The sequence below is a fragment of the Culex pipiens genome, chromosome 2, assembly GCF_016801865.2.
Source record: "Culex pipiens pallens isolate TS chromosome 2, TS_CPP_V2, whole genome shotgun sequence".
NCBI classification, from domain to species: Eukaryota; Metazoa; Arthropoda; class Insecta; order Diptera; family Culicidae; genus Culex; species Culex pipiens.
In genome coordinates, this window is record NC_068938.1 from 143,296,645 (window position 1) to 143,316,945 (window position 20,301).

General features: G+C 36.6%; 1 protein-coding gene across 6 annotated transcripts in view; it reads left to right on the forward strand.

Moving 5' to 3' along the window:
- The window catches only part of LOC120416205 (kinesin-like protein unc-104), a 134,363-nt gene that overhangs the window by 85,725 nt on the left and 28,337 nt on the right, over nucleotides 1-20,301 (forward strand). For 4 of the 6 annotated variants that reach the window (XM_052708739.1, XM_052708742.1, XM_039577895.2 and 1 more), the window contains exons 2-7: nucleotides 1,288-1,527; nucleotides 6,401-6,825; nucleotides 6,987-7,242; nucleotides 8,077-8,240; nucleotides 14,427-14,566; nucleotides 14,993-15,034. In XM_052708739.1, coding sequence (XP_052564699.1) covers nucleotides 1,345-1,527; nucleotides 6,401-6,825; nucleotides 6,987-7,242; nucleotides 8,077-8,240; nucleotides 14,427-14,566; nucleotides 14,993-15,034 — 1,210 coding nt within the window. In that variant the 5' untranslated portion in view covers nucleotides 1,288-1,344. The remainder of the gene's footprint in view (nucleotides 1-1,287; nucleotides 1,528-6,400; nucleotides 6,826-6,986; nucleotides 7,243-8,076; nucleotides 8,241-14,426; nucleotides 14,567-14,992; nucleotides 15,035-20,301) is intronic. The other 2 variants (XM_052708740.1, XM_052708741.1) reach the window with 2 other exon arrangements.

Here is a 20,301-nt window from a genome sequence, read left to right on the forward strand (position 1 = left end):
TTTACCCAAACGTGTGGCGTCGTTAATTTCATCCCCTTTTCTGCTCTCTATAGCTGTCATCAAACTCCACCAGACATCATAAATTCAAGTGCCCCTTTTAGTAATCTTTCCCATATGCATCGTACACCACTTTCTATGTGAACCTCCCAACGACACGACACGACACTTCACCAACACACTCGAGGTTGTGTCAGCGAGAGCTTTAATATTTAAATTTATTCATAATATCTGCGCAAGTGAAAACAGTTTCCTTCTCAACGATCCTGCAGTCTCTGGGCCAGGTTGGGGCTGCTGCTGTATGGCATCGTAAAACTATCACAGCTTGCAGCGTGGCTTACACTCAGTTGTGTAGAAATTTATACTTTATAAGACTTAGTTATGAAACAATTAAGTTGTTTTTTTTCGACGCTCTTTTGAATGATAAATTAAATTCGATTTTTTTAACACGCGTTATGTTTATCTAACTCGGCAAGTTTTTTACTCTCCTAGAGTATTTTTTTTTTGCAACTGAGTGTTCTTTAGCAAAAAGGAAGTAAACCTTCTGTACTAGGCACCAAGGCGCGCCTGAGGCTCGTTTTTTGAGCTTGAAACTTTCCTATCCGAATGTGGAAAGTCCTTGCAAACAGATGGTGTGCTACTTGCTATAGGAAAGGGAGGAGAGGGTTGTTCAGTAAATATGGTTGTGCATGTAGATTGAGGAAAAAACGAGAGCAAATTTATGCAATAAGATGTGAACTTTTGGGGCTTGTGAGGGCTGCTGCGACTCGATTGATTAAATTTTGTACGAGCACATGAAAGTGGGTGACTTTCAATGTAGACTTGGAGAATTGAAAAAATTTCTATCATTTGACTTCGAAGAATTGGTTCTACACTCAAAAACATTACAACGAATCGTGTCTGCAAAAAGTTTTAAATTGTTCTGCGAAATGAATCTCAAAGCGAATCCCAGTCTAGTCGCACGTGCAAACATAAAATTAATGGAAAGCAAACAAAGACTGGTGGACCCCGGTGATTGGTTCAGTCTCGATTATTGCCTGCTGGAGAGTCCAACGCAATTCACCTTTGCTATTTTCCGCTCAATCGCACTTGATACCCATCTCAACCGGGATGATCACCCGGGATAAAAACGGACGTGTGGGAGCCTTAAGCGTATTTTTATGCCATGCTAGAGACCAGATATCGATTTTCTTCTATAAATAGAGTCTCACGAACTGATCGAATTTGCGCACGCTGAAAATTGAAAGTAATAATTAAATTTCCCATTTTCCTCTTTTCTTTCCTTTGCAGCAGTACCCCTAAAACCGTCGACCAGCCGGGCCTAGGGCCCTCCCGCAGCCGCACGCCATGTCGTCCGTAAAGGTGGCGGTCCGGGTGCGACCCTTCAACTCGCGCGAGATCGCACGCGAGTCCAGCTGCATCATCGAAATGTCCGGCAACACGACCTGCATCACAAACCCGAAGGTGCCACCCGGTACGAGCGATTCGGTGAAGCGGTTCAACTATGATTACTCGTACTGGTCACACAATGTAAGTACTGGAAGGGCCTTTATTAGGTTTAACAAATTTCTGGAATGTATTTTTTAATCGGAATCGGAAAAAAACTAAATTGCTAGTCCTATTTTGTCAACACTGTGATGTTTGAAACCGTGATTGGCTTCACAGCAAATAAAGTAGTAATCTAGCTGCGTGTAAAAGACCACGTCCGTAAAATAAATTTTGCATTATTTTATGGAATTCTGACCCTGAAATTTATATAGCTGAAATATATATATATATAGCTCATCAGTATGGGAAACCAACAAATTCTCATTGGGGGCACTTTTTTTTCAAACAAACTTTTTGAAAATCGGGCTTCGTCATGCACACAGGACCGGTTTAACGAGTCTTCACCAAAATTTTGAGCCAATTTGGTCAAAGCAGTGTGGAGATATTGTAGCATTCGATTTTTGAAACTGCTAACATAAAATGGCTATATCTCGGCAATGATACAGCCAAATATCTTCAAATTTATTTTGATAATAGTTGGAAATTTGTATTTAAATGCACTTAAAACATAATTAAAAAAAGTTTAAGTGTGTGCCCAAACCAACCTCTTACATTTTTGTCGATTTACATGTATGTAACCCCTTAACGGAGGAGCAAAAAAAAATTGATTGAAAAATAGAAATTCATCAGAGTAAGGAAAAATATTGAGAAAATAGATTGCTATTTACTTGATACTCTAAAAAATATTTTATTAATTTTATTTAGGAAACTAACTTAATTTAGCAATATTTTCATCAGCCGTAATAACAATTTAATCATTATTTAATTTGAGATTTGAAACATATAATTTCAAAAGAAATTTATAGAGTCATGCTTGGTTTATTCAACACTAAATTAATATTTATTACTTATTTTTTGGTGGGTCTCGTGGCGCAGGGGTAGCGGCTTCGGCTGCCGATCCCGATGATGCTATGAGACGCGGGTTCGATTCCCGCCTTATCCACTGAGCTTCTATCGGATGGTGAAGTAAAACGTCGGTCCCGGTTTCTCCTGTCTCGTCAGAGGCGCTGGAGCAGAAATCCCACGTTAGAGGAAGGCCATGCCCCGGGGGGCGTAGTGCCAATAGTTTCGTTTTTTACTTATTTTTTATATCTTTAAAGTCACCTGTTTAATTTTCACGATTTTTAATCATTTGGGGGAATGGCTCCCGTGAAAATTAAAATATTTTTTTGTTTTCTGTTCTGATTTTGAATAAAATTTGGAAGATTTCGTTACAGATTGAATTATTTTTGCCTATTGATTTTAAATTTAGTTATTGAAAAGTGCGATGAAAACTCTAAAAGTATTTTCAACTGGGCAAAATGTCGCAAAAAAGTTATTTTAATTGTTAGATTGTTTTGTTGAATTTGGCTTTGATACGAAATTCAATAAAATGTAAAGGATTAAATAGTAGCAAATCAGCGAAAACTGTTTAGCTATATTAGTCGAACATTAAAAAGTCAGCTCAATAAATGACAATACGCATGCCCTACATTTTAGTTTCAAAATAGAGATAGAGCCCATCCATAAACCAAGTGGATCTTTTTTAAATTACTAAAAGTTTGATGCTATGAGACGCGGGTTCGATTCCCGCCTTATCCACTGAGCTTCTATCGGATGGTGAAGTAAAACGTCGGTCCCGGTTTCTCCTGTCTCGTCAGAGGCGCTGGAGCAGAAATCCCACGTTAGAGGAAGGCCATGCCCCGGGGGGCGTAGTGCCAATAGTTTCGTATAAGTTTTTTTAGTGTCACGTTGAAAGTTAAGATTTTTTAAGTTTATTGAAAACAATATATAATAATGCATAAAAAGTAGTTTCTGTAAGTTTAACATAAGAATTTGATAGTTATTTTAATATTTTTCACGTTCCGCGAAATTTCCGTGAAATTTGGTGTTTTGAAATTAAGGTCCCCGTGAAATTTGCAATTTTTGATTATTATATATTTTGTAATTGCCTACCCTACAGTTTTGTAGAACAGCCCTGAAAATTAAAAAAATCAACAAAATATGTTTTTCGGTTATTGCAGATTCGAAAAGTACATCAAACTCCACTCACAATTACATTTCCATTAAATTTTACATTAAAGTCTCTTTGACACCAAATGTTTAAATCATCACCATTTCAAGCTAAACATTACTGAAAAACACGATTTTTTTTACGGAAGTTCAAAAATGAAATTACAGCCGCTCCGTCTCGAGGAATCGAAAAAAGGGCCGATGAAAATAAATGAATAAAAACATAGATTTCGTGTGAGTTGACAGAGAATGATCTGTTTACGATCGAAAGGTACGTTTCTTCGCTTTTCAAATTTGAACTCGAGACTACAGATCGGAAAAGACATACAACTTTAAGAAAAATATATTTTCAAGATTTCATAGAAATTTTGTAATGTTTTACAGTTAAATAACCGAAAATAATATGTAAAGCTTTTGTGATTTGTTTGTCAAAATATTACTCAAATGCTTACTTTTATTTTTCTGTTATTTTTGATAATTGTTTTGTTTTGAAAAAAGGTATAAAACAATACATTGTTTTTTAAGAATAACTAATATCGCAGATGGTTATTGAGAAAATGTTTTTAAAAATAAAAATATTTATCAGCCAATTTTAGGTTAAAAAAAAGAAATTTCTAAAATTTCCTAATTATGGCCCAAATTGAAAAATATAACAATCATACAACATAGGTCAGGCTTATTTTTTTAAAATCAGATCTCCTTTAGTTCGATTTATTTACTGTGCACTAATGTATAAGATAAGTGTAATTTTTGAAGTTTTTTAGATATGGTTGATTGAATATTACGTTTGTTTAGTAGGTAATTCTACTTAAAATAATGTGAATAAATCGAGCCAAACATTTTATTAGGGCACAAAACCAAAAACCGCGATTCGAGAAAATCGCTTGCAAAAAGTGGACAACTTGTTTCAATTCCTATTAAAAAAAGAAGCTTGACTGATGGTATTTTTACAAATGATACGATAAAACACATCATTATCCTCAACTCTGCTTGAATGCTTCTTAATTTATGTTGATTTTCGCAATAAAACTCATAATTTAAAAAAAATCTCGTTATTGGGCCCTTTTAACTTTCCAACTGTTGTTCATAATGGGCCCTTTCTGAATGCAATTTCGAAGAGAACTAAAAGGGCACTAAAGCGCTGTCACCCGATTGTTGTTTTGAATGATGTTTATGGGCCCTTTTGTTTAGTTAGAAATAATGAGGAATCCAGCGGAAATTTTGATAATTGGTGAAGTTTTGTGATCGAATGGTGTAGATAAGGTATGTGAAACAAACAAATTCTTCAAAAGTGTACTGAACAGCAGCCGTGGGACCGTAACAAATATTGTATTTCGACGAAGTTTTTTTTCTGCAGAAATCCTTGGTGAAACGTAAATCAAACTTTGTTTTGAAGTGAATTAGTGTTGAGAATGTATGAAAAGTTCACTTTATAACATAGAAAGCAAGCAAAACAATGTAAATCGGCCAAAGCCGAAGTGTAAACAAAGAGTCTGTCCTGCTCGTTCCTAATGAAAACACTCACAGACGTAAGCAGGACAGACTGTTTGTTTACACTTCGGCTTTGGCCCGTTTACATTGTTTTGCTCGAAAGTTCCTCAACTACGAAAAACTAACGAAAAAGAAAAGGGCACAATTGAACCAAGGGAATGATGGAAAGAGAGGAATCACAAATGCGTATAAATAATTTCAAGATTGTTCAGGTGTAAACCGAAAACGCGATCAAAAATTAAAGTGGAAAAATAATGCTTTTAACCCACCGGAGGTCGCGTACGTGTACTTTGTACACAGTTTGTAAGGGCACTTGTAAGAAAGGCGAAAACACGCGGCTTCCCGAAGGTTAACTACTTATTTAACTGTCAGTGTACAGGCCGCTGCACGGTTTAATCATTTTCTGACGTACATTCAATTTTGCAGTCCAAAACCAGCCATTGAATTGAAAAAAAAAATCTTTTTCAGATTTTCTTTTCTTGATTTGTGTGCACCTACGTCGAAGACCAAGATTGTTTACTTTTTGCTCTTTGGTCTGACAGTCTTGGTCTGACAGATTTGGTCTGACAGCTTTATCATGGATTTTGGTCTGATCTAGGCGAGGGGTAGGATACAGCACCTTCCTGGGATTTTGGTCTGGTCTAGGCGAGAGATAGGACACAGCACCTTCCTGAATTGAACTTTTTGTCTAGTTTGGAGTGAACATTGTTATGTGCCCTTTTGCGTTTTTTTTTTTGATTTTTTCAATAGGAAATTGTTTGCTATCAATCTGAATCTTGGAGGGCATGTAGAGAGTGTACTAATGAATGGAATAGTGGAACAATCCCGAATGTTTACGTTTTGGTTTTGTGTCTTAATGAAATGTTTGGCTCGAAATGTGAAATTCAACACAAACTCATGAAAATTTCACCAGTTCCTTAAAATACATATCTTTTTGATGTAATATCACCACCATTTTTTTTTGCTGTGTAGACAAAAAGTGCAAAGATTTTTTCAATATGCAATTTGTCGTGGTTCAAAGGAAAATCTACTAGAAAAAATGCAAATAAATAATAGGAGGAGTTTTCCGGTTTTTATTGAATATCTCAGGAATAAAATCGAATCTTGAGGATATGTGCAAGTCAAAAGGTGAATCATTGAGAGCTGCACAAAAAAATGAGTTTTTAACACAATTTGACCCAAAATTGACGTGCGACAAGGTAGCACGATCACGACGATAAGGTCGTCTAGCCTCACCTGACTCTATTTAACGATAAAAAAAAAGAATATTTGGTAACGGAAGAATATTTATCCTTTGATTTTGTTTTTATTTATTCCGAGAAGTTGAAACAGAGAAATTACTCGAAAGTAACCCGGCCTCCTTTCTTTCCAGCCCCGCGATCCCGAGTTTTCCACCCAGGAGATGGTGTACTCGGACATCGGCGAGGAGATGCTGCAGCACTCGTTTGACGGGTACAACGTGTGTATATTTGCGTACGGCCAGACCGGCGCCGGCAAGTCCTACACCATGATGGGCAAACAGGAGGAAGGCCAAGAGGGCGTCATACCGATGATCTGTGAGGATCTGTTCCGCCGGATACAGGAAACCGAGTGCGCCGACCTGAAGTACTCGGTCGAAGTTTCGTACATGGAAATCTACTGCGAACGGGTGCGAGATCTGCTGAACCCGAAGAACAAGGGCAACTTGAAGGTGCGCGAACATCCGACGATCGGTCCGTACGTGGAGGATTTGTCCAAATTAGCCGTAACGTCGTACCAGGACATTCACGACCTCATCGACGAGGGCAACAAAGCGAGGTAATTAATCATTTCTCTCTCTCCTGGGAGAATGTTTGCTTGCTAGCTGTGTTGTGCGACTAACGAGCGACTAATGGTGATTTGCTTTGGTGGTTTTCCCTCCCTTTCTTCCGTCCTGTGAAATGCCTTCGATAACTGGAATGCTGCTGCCCCCCCTGTAGAACTGTTGCGGCCACAAATATGAACGAAACGAGCTCCCGTTCGCACGCTGTGTTTACAATATTCTTCACCCAGAGGCGCGTCGACAAGATGACGGGGCTCGAGACGGAGAAGGTCTCCAAAATCAGCCTGGTCGATCTGGCCGGCTCCGAGCGGGCCGACTCGACTGGGGCCAAGGGCACACGCCTCAAGGAGGGCGCCAACATTAACAAAAGTTTGACCACCCTTGGCAAGGTCATTTCCGCGCTCGCTGAAGTGGTGAGTGAGGGCACCATTTTTTTTCTGAAGGGCAAGGGAAAAAGCTTATTTTTTAAACATTCAACACTACACAATTTCTCTCATTCAGCCAAAATAATCGACCACACGTTTTTTAATATACCTCTCAATTTTTATTCACCCTCGTTGCGTGCCAATAAAACCAATCCATCATCACACACATTTTATCGACAACCACCTCTGCGCGAACCCTCTTTCACCTTTGAAATAAAAAAAAATCCAATAAAATCATCACCATTTTTCGACATTCGCCAGTCGGTAAGTACCTGGAAGTGCGCGCGTCTCACTCGCAATTTTTTCGCTTTTTTTAAATTGTGCACCAAAAATATCGGCCCAACAAGGCACCACACCAAATTTGATGGAGCAAATCTGCCTCAAGCAGAACAAGCGCTGACTTTTATTTTTTTGCCCGTTTAATTAAATATTTTCAGTTTTGCGTGAAATTAATTGCTTTTGTCTTTATCAAAACAGTGCCGATAAAACGGTTGCAGTGTGCTTTTTGCTTTTTGTGAAATGAACAAAGCGAGTGATATTATATAATTCAAAGCTATTGTTTTCACCCCAAAGTGAAAATGTACAAAAATTGCGCTTCAAATAAAATGTTTCTTCATTTTTGCGTCTTCCACAATCGACTAGCATTTCAAAAAAATTGACACCCTCATAAATACACTCACTCACATCCGTTCATTCATTTTCATCAAATAAAACTTTTCGTGTGAACTTTTGCTTTATTCGTGTACTAACAGGAAAATCGTTTGCAAGTTGAAATCGTTACAACCTTCTAATGCACTCTTTTATCCCACATCCACAAAAAAGGCCTCCAAGAGCAAAAAATCCAAAAAGGCCGACTTCATCCCGTACCGCGACTCGGTGCTGACCTGGCTGCTGCGCGAGAACCTCGGCGGCAACTCCAAGACGGCGATGATCGCCGCGATATCGCCGGCCGATATCAACTACGACGAAACGCTGAGCACGCTGAGGTGAGTTGGAATCTTCTTGAGTTATTTATCTAAAAACAAAGTGCAGTTTTAATAAATCTATAATTTCGCAATTATTATTTAGAAATTTCGAATTTTTAATTTTTGATTTGAACGAAACTCTGTTTATTAGGGTGTAATATGGTTGTTTGGAGTTCGAAACAACTTCCCAGGTTTGGTAACGATTGGCTCAGTCTCCTCTTTATGCAAAGCGATTCAAATTCCTTTAGGAAAACACGAGGGAAAACATGTTTACGAGCAAAAATCACGTTTAAAACCAGTTGTTTAGAAGCAAGCTAGCACCATGCTCTCTTCGGAAAAGTTCTAGAGCACATTCCGGAGCAACCAAATATGAATCCGGTTTCAATAAAGCCTGAAACTTGGATTTTTGAAATATCAGAATAAAAAAATCCCGTACAAATGTTCATACAAAAAATAATTTGTGTGTGCATTTTGATAAGTCGTAAGTCGAAAATACATGTTTTTAGCCCAATTTATTTTTTTCCGTAGAATATAATTCCAATAAAGAACCACTAAAGCAAACTGTTAAATTCTAATAATAATCAATTGAATTGAATAAAATACATAAATATTATGTTTTATTGAAATGGGCAGAAAATTTCTCAAAAGTTTAATTTTTACCACTGAAAAACGATCCAGGAGTTTCCGAGACGTCGTCAATTGAAAACTGAACTAATTAGGAGAATCAGAGAAAAAGTTTGATTTGATTTGATGTGATGACCAACAGAGTCAGAAGGGAATCTTAGAAACACTTAAAAAAAAAACATTTTTTTATAGTCTGTGGTTGACAGAGCAGCGAGTCAGACGTGCGTCCCTCACAAACCAAAAAAGTGCTAAAAAGTGCAAAAATGCCTCAGGGCAAGAAAACGAGGCGGTCCTCACCAGCAGGATCGGCAGATTTGAAGAAGCTAAAGAATGCCGAAGCGCTACCTGCAAAGCCAGGCAGTTTGGGCAAGGACGCTCAAAATTCGTCTGGAAACCAGTTTGCTACCCTCCCTGTGGACGTGAGCGAGAAGGAAGAATTTGAACGACGGGAAAAGTTGCCACCCATTTTTGTGAAAACATCGTCATCGGACTCGGTGCGAAAGTGGCTGACCGGGTTTATCCAATCTGGTGCTTTACGAGCTTCTATTCGCTTGTGTGCTGATGGACTCAAAATTCTGCTACCTGGCAGAAAGGATTACAACTACGTTCGAGATTTCCTGAACAACACAAAGATCGAATACTACAGCCATGACGGTCCAGGTAAACGCCCCATGAAACAGGTCCTCCGAGGCCTGTACGGCATGGATGTGAATGTGTTGAAAGAAGAGCTCAAATCTCTGAAATTGAACGTGATTGAAGTCTTCAAGATGACGAGACACAACAAGGACATCAAGTATCGTGATCAACTGTACCTGGTTCATCTCGAGAAAGGATCGACAACGCCGTCTGAGCTGAAAGTAGTTCGGGCGATTTTTAACATCATCGTGACTTGGGAACGTTATCGTCCAGTGCATCGTGACGTGACACAGTGTTCGAACTGTTTGCAGTTTGGACATGGTGGAAGGAACTGTTTCATCAAGAGTCGTTGTGCAACCTGTGGAGGTGAGCACAAAACTCAAGCTTGCAACACAATCAACGAGAACATCGAAGCGAAATGCTTCAATTGCGGCGGCGACCATTCGACCAAGAATCGGAGCTGCCCAAAACGAGCTGAGTTTGTAAAATTTCGGCAGCAAGCGACGACGAGGCACCAACCAAATCGTCGCAAAACACCACCAACTTTCACGGACGTGGATTTTCCTGCTTTGGCGTCACCTGGAGCGGGATCTGTTCGAGTGGTTCCAAATCTGCAGCCATTGCCGTTGAATCAGCGGCAAAAAGTTGCAGAGGACACAACACCTCCTGGCTTCAGTCAGCAACCGAGGGAAAACCAACCAGCATCAACGGATGAAGGCAGCAGTGACCTGTTTTCACCACAAGAACTTCTGAACATTTTCATCGAGATGACAACAACACTGCGTGGTTGCAAAACTCGTGCGGAACAAGTAAGAACGCTTGGTGGATTTATCTTAAAATACAGTTCGTAGTTTACTCGTTCTAATGATTTTGAATATTTCAATGAATTTACTTTTTTTTTAGTTTTAAGTTAGGATTAGTTGTTAAAGTTATTTTTTTTCTTTTTTTTCTTTTTTACCCAAATGTATTCGATTCAATGCAAAAATGTAAAACAATTTGAAGTAAATAAATGAATGTGAACAGTAATAATAAAACTAAAAATACAACAAAGATGAAGAGCATTTAGCCATACCACTTAGAATGTAAATGAAATGTAATTATTATAAGAAAGTTCAATAAAGACAAATTTAATTTCAAAAAAATTTCAAAAAAAACATTTTTTAGAGGATGTATCTCAGCAACCAGCAGCCCAAACGACTGCACTGCCGTTTTACGGCGATATGATGTATACGCCATTTTGGACATTTTCAATTTTATTGTACAGTCTGATAAAGAATCTTAAAAGTTACCTCCTGACGAAAGAATTTTTCAAAAAACTGCTCTGGGGCCCATTTTATTAAGCAAACAAACAATGATGTATACGCCATTTTTACTCGTCATGATGTATGTATACATTGAGAATTGATAGAAGTCAAATTCAATACTGTTTGAATGTTGATTTGAGGTTTTGGGACCAAATCAAGATTGGGCAATAGTTTATTACATTATTTCGATTTAATTCTTAAGGGGACGTCCATTAGGCATCATCCATAAAGTACGTCACGTTCTGAGGGAAGAGGGGGGTTTTGAGAAAGCGTGAGGTTGCGTGTTAAAAGCATAGGGAAATCGTTACCAAGGGGGTTTTAGTAAATTTTGGCTGATTTTAATGTGACGTACTTAATGGATGACACCTTATCCACATCCACGTAGACACTTTTTTGAAAATTCTAGACCCACCTTTGCTGACAATTGTTCATGCAAAAATGTGTTTATGGAGCATAGACAATCGCTAAGGGAGCGTTATTTTATTACGTAACGCAAAAAATCGTAAAATGTAACAAAATTTCCATACAAATTTGAAAAATTTTGTATGGAGCGTAACACGGCCTCCGACCCCCCTCCCCCCAACTGCGTTACGTAATAAAAGAACGCTCCCTAATACCTTTCCCTTCCTTAAAGTATCCACGTGGACAATGCATGACGGGATCCACTCAGCTATCAAAATAGCTGGCACAAAAAATAAAGCCAGCTTTGATCGAGCAATGTATACATACATCATTGGGCAGGAAAAGTAGTGATTTTTTATTGCTATTTTTACGGCCAAATGATGTTTGTGGTATAAAATCGTAGAGAATAGGAAAAAACAAGAAATTTTGTAGGGGCTACATTTTTATTGTACTTTTTAACATTTTCTACAGAGCAGACCTCAAATTATTCATTTTAAATTGAAAAAATGAACAAAAACAGAAAATCGTGTCTACAGCAAAATCACCTCAATGGCGTATACATCATATCGCCGTAAAACGGCAGTGCAGGGGTACTTTTTCATGAAATATTTAAAAAATCGCAACTTCAGTTCAGACTCGCTTATCCGAATGCCTGAAAACTTTAATTTCGGATATTCGAATCAAAAAAAGTGAAGTGAAGACGAATTTAAAAAAAATGCGTTTTGAAATTAAGGCTACTGCTAATATTTTTCAAAAATCATGTCGCTCATGTTTTTTGGCCCCTTCTCGACTTTGGTCAGAGCCGAGGGACATAAACTTCAAAAAATATTTGCAACGGCCTAATTAAAAAATTTGCAAAAAATCCGAGTTCATATTTTACAAAATATACCTTGTCAATACCTACAACTTTGACGAAGATACCAAATCGATCAGAATATTTCTACTTCCAAGATATATCATGTACTGTCATCAGGGGTGACATTGGGTCTGGGGGGTGAGATTGAGTCATACAAATTTCAGCATTTTTGCATGACTCAATCTCACCCCCCAGACCCAAAGTCACCCCTGATGACGGTATCTTAGATTTTAGAATAGTTACATACCATACTATAACCTTTCTGGTGCCATAGAAGTTGTTTAGTTTGCATCAGAAATCTGCTTTCTCTTTTTCGCAAAAGTTGTTTATCATGCAACTTCTAGCTGGGAGAAGTGCGGTGCTTCGGTGGACGCGCAGTCCTGTTTTTTTCGTGATAATTTTCGTCTCTTTTGTGTCGCTCTTTGTGTGCATGGGGTGATTGGGCATAATAATTGAATAATGCCATCAGAAGTGCGGTGCTTCGGTGGACGCGCAGTCCTGTTTCTTCGTGATAATTTTCGTCTCTTTTGTGTCGCTCTTTGTGTGCATGGGGTGATTGGTTTGATGTGATTAGGTTTTATTTATTTTTTGTGTTGTTTTCTTTCTCTTCATTTCCGCAGTCTGATTTGCGATGCCTTTCCGTCGGTTCGCAGTGTTTTTTCGCGTTCGTCGTCGGTGTGTTTTTCGGTTTTTTTTCGCGTTTGTGTATGTGTGTTAAGGTGTGGCTGGCTCTGGTTGTCATCAATGACAATTGAGCCAGTCTGATTTGCGATGCCCTTCCGTCGGGTCACAAGGTTTTTTTTTCGCGTTGGGCGTCGGTGTGCAACAATAACAAAACCTTATCATACAATTTCAGCTCGATAAACATCGTAACTCGTCGTTCGCTTTGTTAATCAGTACTCCACTAAACATCAATCATGTAAAACTCATAAAAACAGCTCAATCAAAAAGTTACACTGTTAAATTCTTCATCATTTAATTACAAATAATTTTGGTTCTATCTTTCCACAGCCGGCTGTCTAAGATTAAACCATTTCAATTAAAAGTTAACAGCCGATAAACGGGAAATGTCTCATCCGCAACATCCGATTGCTTGCCTTGAGAATAAAACATAATACCTTTCAACAAACACTATGATTTTGGGTCGCATCATCATCTTCTATGATGAATCCTGACCAAACACCCTATCCTACTAACCAATTTTCAGGTTCCTGGCGCTTGTGGGGTGTAAGCACAGAGTAAATCAGCTGCCCTAGTAGCAACCTGCGCTAACTAACATTCCCGTCCCTTAAAATCGAGATCTACAAACTGACATGGCGGGCGCCGTTGGTGGCCAATGACTGTTACCTATTCGCAACTGATCTAGCTTTAGCAATCATGGTGTTTTATCTTTTCAGCGCATTCATACATGCTGTTGATAAGGGAAACACCACTAGATCGTCGAAGCATATAATCAGTAGTGCTGAAAGGATATTACGGTTCTGTTCAGCAACGGAGGGGCAACCATGGGTGATCTCTCATGCTCATGCTCATGCTCAAGTTGTTTATCATGCAACTTCTAGCTGGTTTTTTTTACTGACCGTCCGTTAATCATATTTTTTCGCTTGGCCAAGAAAGCCATATGCCATAAATTTGGTTCGAACTTTGTGTGGAGGTTCACCCACAATTTTGCCAGTTTGGTACAAGGGGCTGGAAACTCTAATATTACTTAGGAATACTAAGTATACTAACGATATTCCAGTATTCTTGTTAGTATACTAACCGAAAAACAATAAACTGTTAGTATATTAAGATACTCTCAGTATATTGGTAAGTATACTGGCGATATGTAAAGGAAATAATAAGTATACTAACAAATATTTTGATATACTGGTTAACATAATAAATATAGCTCTAAGAGTTTCCATCCCCTTGGTTTGGTACGTAAATAATCGAAAATCTGGAACTTGTGAAGGAATTTTCTGATCGATTTGGTGTCTTCTGCAAAGTTGTAATGACGAGGACTTTTCAGAAAAATAGTTAGACGGGTACAAAATATCAAATTTTTTTTTCAAAATTTCCGTAATTGAAGTACTCAACTGTATAGAGATTTTTATCCGTCTAGTTATGATTTTTTTTTCCAATTTTGACAAATAGTGTCCATGGTTGTCCAGCCCTGAAAATATTTTTTTTCGAAGGGTTCAGAAAATTTTCAATAAAATTTGCTAAGAGACATTGAAGAATGGACCTATGGTTGCTGAAATACTGAACATTTCAATAGGATGATTTGTCATAGGAAAGGACTATTGTGCTATTTATTCATATACATTTTTAAAGACATACAAAATAAATTTGAACATGTAAAATCCTCATCAAAATTCATTATTCCATTCCTTCTTATTCCAGATACGCGGACCGTGCCAAACAGATCGTCTGCAAGGCCGTCGTCAACGAGGACGCCAACGCGAAGCTCATCCGCGAGCTCAAGGAGGAAATCCAGAAGCTTCGCGAACTGCTCAAAGCCGAGGGCATCGAGGTGCAGGAAGGTGAGTTTTGAAACATTTTTTTCTATTTTCTTACAATCGATATCTCAGTTGACAATTCCCACTGTGAATTGAGGCATGAATCATTCCCTCTTTTTTGAACTTTAACGAAAACTTTCGTTCCTCCACTCATTTGGCAAATAGACTTTCGGACCATTTTCACTCGTTTTTATTCTTTAGTTGTTGATTTGTTTTGTCTCTCTCTCTCGGAAAAAATCGCTCGTCAAAATTTCAAAATCACCCTTAAGTTTGTCATCTTCGGAAAACAAATAAAACAAGCAAATTTACTAATTGGTAGCCAAACTTAATTCGTCCTTCGAACGACACGCAATTAAGTGCATTTTAATCGAGCAAACTATCTTATCGTTCGAAAAAAAAAACGAAAACCATGCCGAATTTAACCACACTGTACGTACACTTTTCCTGTAGGACCGGACGGTAAAGTGGTTTGTGAAAAGCGAGATGCTAATAGTAAGTAGAACGTCGAATGCTAAGCAAAAACAAAACCAACAAAAAATACTTCCATTTTATTCATGCGTTTTGTACTTTTTTATCTTTTTGAGTTTTTCATTGCATCACTCTCGCCTCGACGAATCAAACGTACAGCAAAACGTACACAAATCTTTTTATTTAGTCGACTTTTAGTTTGATATGTCTATTTTAATCGAAATGATGAGTCAGTATGTGTTCAAAATTACAAAATTCTACACATTTATTTGATGAAACATTTGGCCAATTCCACAAACTGACATTTTTGTAAATAATATTCGATCTTTTTAATATTATTTTCTAAACATAAGTTATTTAAGTAATCATTCGTAAACAAATAATTGGTGTTAAATGCATCTCAAATAAGTAAATCTTATAATTTTAAGTAATAACTTATTATACCATATCAAGCCATACCTTCCAACATCTCAGGGTTGGACAAAAAGCCAAAAACAATAAATCCACAGTCATCTCCTCGCATTCCCTCCCCCTTTTCTCACATTTCGGCGTATAATTTCCAACAATCGCTTATCTTTTTCGTTCGACCTTCCCAAATTGTTGCTTAGTATGCGATTTATATCAATTATTGGCATATTCATAATTCTCATAATTCGACCACCGCTCAAAATTCAATCTGTCCAAATTCCGTCCACCAACAAAAAGCGAAACAGTGAAGTGCAGTTTTTGAACAACCCTAGCGAACTTCTGACCTTCTCTCTCTCGGTTATGGCATTGTAAAAGAACGTTTCTTTATACCATTATGTAATGCTTTCTTCCTTTTCCTGTCAAGACTCTTCAAGATGATTAACTCTGCAACTATCGATTACACTCAATAAGCATTTATCTCTGTCTATACTTTCTCTTTTTTCCTCCTTACGGTATCAATGTCTTGTTTCTGTTTGTCGATATGAAGTTTTCTTCTTTTATTTGTGATTTTTCTTGCCATGCCTCACACGTGTACCCACTTTCTTCTTTTATTTTTGCGTTATTCTAGTTATGAATCCATATTGCGATATAAATAGGCTAAAAATCAAAACAAGCCCGCCCATCCATTTAAGTGTTGCGCTTCCCACAATATGCTTTCTGTTGTTTGTTATTACCGATAATTTCCGCTCGCAAGTTTCGCGCCCACGCTCATTTCCGCCCGTTTTGCGTGGTGCTGAGGGTGAGAAGGAGGTACCACGTGGTACTTTTCACTATGGGCTGGAACGTATTTCATTCGAAGTTATTCCTTTGAAATTTTTGACCAATCTCCACTCCCACTGTGCGTGGAAAATTTGCTCCATATTTATTAGCTATAGCCGGCAGTGCACTGTGGTTCAAGGATGTGATTATGTCATCCACTAGGGAAGGGTGGGTGGTTTTGTTTGGCGTTGAGAGTATGATTTATCGAACTATGGAGAAAGGTATCAGCTTACCGAGCAGCTTGGGGGTACCGAAATAGCACACTGGAAACTATGCGTTTCGCAATAATGGAAGTTTAAAACAAAGAAACTGAAACTGGATCTTGTGTTACGTTTAAAATTAATATTTTAGATGCGTCTCAATAAGAAAAAAATACGGGTGCAACAAACAAAGTTGACGTTGATACTTGTGGCTTATGGTTACGAATGCAAAATGGTCTTATCGCTCGTTGCATGCAGGCGGATTATGAACTTTTGCCTTTTGACGTCAGATTACGTGTATCGTCGCTGCGGAAACGTTAAACCACAAATCCATTTTTCAATGCGGTCCTTTTTCGAGGCATACTTGGTATACTGTGAACTTCCTGGAAATAATTTCAAAAAATATTTTTGAGAAGCTGAGAAAATTCTCTATATTTTGCTTGTTTGAACTTTGTTGATACGACCCTTAGTTGCTGAGATATTGCCATGCAAGGGTTTAAAAACAGGAAAATTTACGTTTTCTAAGTCTCACCCAAACAACCAACCCTTTTTTAATGTCGATATCTCAGCAACTAATGGTCCGATTTTCAATGTTAAAATATGAAACATTCGTGAAATTTTCCGATCTTTACAAAAACAATATTTAATTTTTTTTAATCAATACTAACATTTCAAAAGGGCCAAACATTCAATATTACGCCCTTTTGAAAGGAGAATTCAGCTGTCCTTGCAAAAATGAATCTGTATCTTGAGAACGAGGCAATTTGGGAAAAATAGCTACACTCTTTTTTGATGAGTGGTGAGGGGGAGGGTAGCCAGACAAAAACTTTGAAATATATTTGCAACAGCCTTCTAAGGCTACCAACTGTACGGATTTTTTCCTTACCATACGGATTTTCGAACCTCTTCGCGGATTTTTAACAGACCGGAATTTTTGTAGGGAATTTTACGCATAATTCGGATTTGTACGGAATTTTAACAACTTTTTAATCATTGAATTGCTTTTTAGATTTGGAAGCTTTTGTTAACTAGAAACTTTTATTTTTCTGTGAGTTTGATTTAAAAAGGGAGAGTTTTCCGGGGTTTCCTCAATTCAAACTAGATTATCAATAATTCTAGAGTTTTTGAACTATTGTCTTTCATATGTTGATAGGACCATTTTATTATTATTTTTTAGAAATTCTTTACTAAATATATTCATCCATTTCCAAAGGCTTTCTAAAACTTGTGAAAACATTTGAACATTTGAAATAACAAATCTAGAGTTTTTTTAAGGTCCTATAAACTGTTGTGTTTCACATGTTATAGGACCTTTTCAATAAAAATAAACTCTGGAAAAGTGTTCGTGAATACACTTAGAACGATATTATTCGTAAAAGCAAACTTGACATTTCGTAAACTTTTAAACGTTTAACAAAAAAAAAATTAAGAACATAATGATTTGATTCAAATTACGGTTTATTTTATGAATACTTTTAAACGTGCAAGTCATAAGCACTCTGATAGCATTTTGTGAAATTTGTTAGCTGTAAAACGACACAGTTTAATATTTTTAATTCTCAAATTTATTAAATTTAATTTATCTATATGAGCAATTCTCTACGAAATCCGTCTCTTTTCTTGCATTTTAATTTTTGTATTTTTTAATCCGACTGAAACTTTTTTGGTGCCTTCGGTATGCCCAAAGAAGCCATGTTGCATCATTGTTTTGTCCAATTTTCCATACAAATTTGTCAGCTGGCCATACAAAAATGATGTATGAAAATTCAAAAATCTGTATCTTTTGAAGGAATTTTTTGATCGATTTAGTGTCTTCGGCAAAGTTGTAGGTATTTTAGGGATTTTTTATTTAACTTTTTGTTACTAAAACTTGATTTGCAAAAAAACACTATTATTATTTTTTTTTTATATTTTTAGACGACATCAAATGCCAACTTTTCAGAAATTTCCAGGTTGTGCAAAAAATCTTTGAGCGAGTTATGAATTTTTGAATCAATACTGATTTTTCCAAAAAATCGAAAAATTGGTCGCAAAAATTTTTTGACTTCATTTTTTGCTGTAAAATCAAATTTTCAATCAAAAAGTACTTCAGTGAAATTTTGATAAAGTGCACCGTTTTCAAGTTAAATCCATTTTTAGGTGACTTTTTTGAAAATAGTCGCAGTTTTTCATTTTTTTAAATTAGTGCACATGTTTTCCCACCTTTGAAAAAAATATTTTTGAAAAGCTGAGGAAATTGTTGATACGACCCTTAGTTGCTGAGATATTGCAATGCAAGTGTTTAAAAACAGGAAAATTGATGTTTAATAAGTACCACCCAAACAACACAACATTTTCTAATGTCGATATCTCAGCAACTAATGGTCCGATTTTCAATGTTAAATTATAAAACATTCGTGAAATTTTCCGATCTTTTCGAAAAAATATTTTCAAAATTTTTAAACCAAGAGTTATATTTTAAAAGGGCGTAATATTGAATGTTTGGCCCTTTTGAAATGTTAGTCTTGGTTTAAAAAATTTGAAAATATTTTTTTCGAAAAGATCGGAAAATTTCACGAATGTTTCATATTTTAACATTGAAAATCGGACCATTAGTTGCTGAAATATCGACATTAGAAAATAATGTGTTGTTTGGGTGGGACTTAGAAAACATCAATTTTCCTGTTTTGAAACCTTTGCATTGCAATATCTCAGCAACTAAGGGTCGTATCAACAAAGTTCAAAAATGCAAAATGAGAATTTTCTCAGCTTTTCAAAAAAATTTTTTTCAAGGCTGGGCAAACATGTGCACTAATTTAAAAAAATGAAAAACTTCGACTATTTTCAAAAAAGTCACCTAAAAATGGATTTAACTTGAAAACGGTGCACTTTATCAAAATTTCACTGAAGTACTTTTTGATTGCAAATTTTATTTTACATCAAAAAATGAAGTTGAAAAATTTTTGCGACCAATTTTTGGAGTTTTTGAAAAAATCAGTATTGATTCAAAAATTCTTAACTCGCTCAAAGATTTTTTGCACAACCTGGAAATTTCTGAAAAGTTGGCATTTAATGTCCTCTAAAACATATAAAAAAAAATAGTGTTTTTTTGCAAATCAAGTTTTAATGACAAAAATTTAAATTGAAAATCACCACAACTTTTTTTTACCGTGTGCCATTTTTTTCCAGTGTAGTCCATATCTATACCTACAACTTTGCCCAAGACACCAAATCGATCAAAAAATTCCTTCAAAAGATACAGATTTTTGAATTTTCATACATCATTTTTGTATGGTTAGCTGCCAAATTTGTATGGAAAATTATATGGCCAAACTAATTATGCAAAATGGCTTCTTTGGGCATACCGAAGGCATCAAAAAAATTTCAGTCAACCTGAAGCCCACCCCCTTGCTACGGGCCTGGCTTCCATGTATTTTAATACAGAAGCTTGGGAAACCGGTTTTTAACAATAAATTGATTTTTATCCATTTTTATCCAAACCAACTGGATCCAAATCAAAACTGCTCCAAATTGGTTCAAAATTGACGAATACAATTATATCCTATTTATTTGGTTTGACGTTTAAAGTGGTCCTATCTGAAATAGAGTGTTCCAAAAAATTGTGTTTTTTACAGTTTTTCGAAAAAAACAAAAATTTCAAAAAAATATATCTCCAAAACGGCTGAAACAATGAGACACGGCGCGTTGCAAAAAGGTGGTAAATTAAGCTTTTAATGAAAAATACTGAAACTTAAAAAAAACTTTTTGATTACACTAAAAGTCAAATGAAATCATCATTTGCTTATTTGAACGTCTTGGGACCAAAAAGCTCACAGTTGAAAATAAATATTTATGATTTTTTAGAACACATCCAAAAACCGAAAA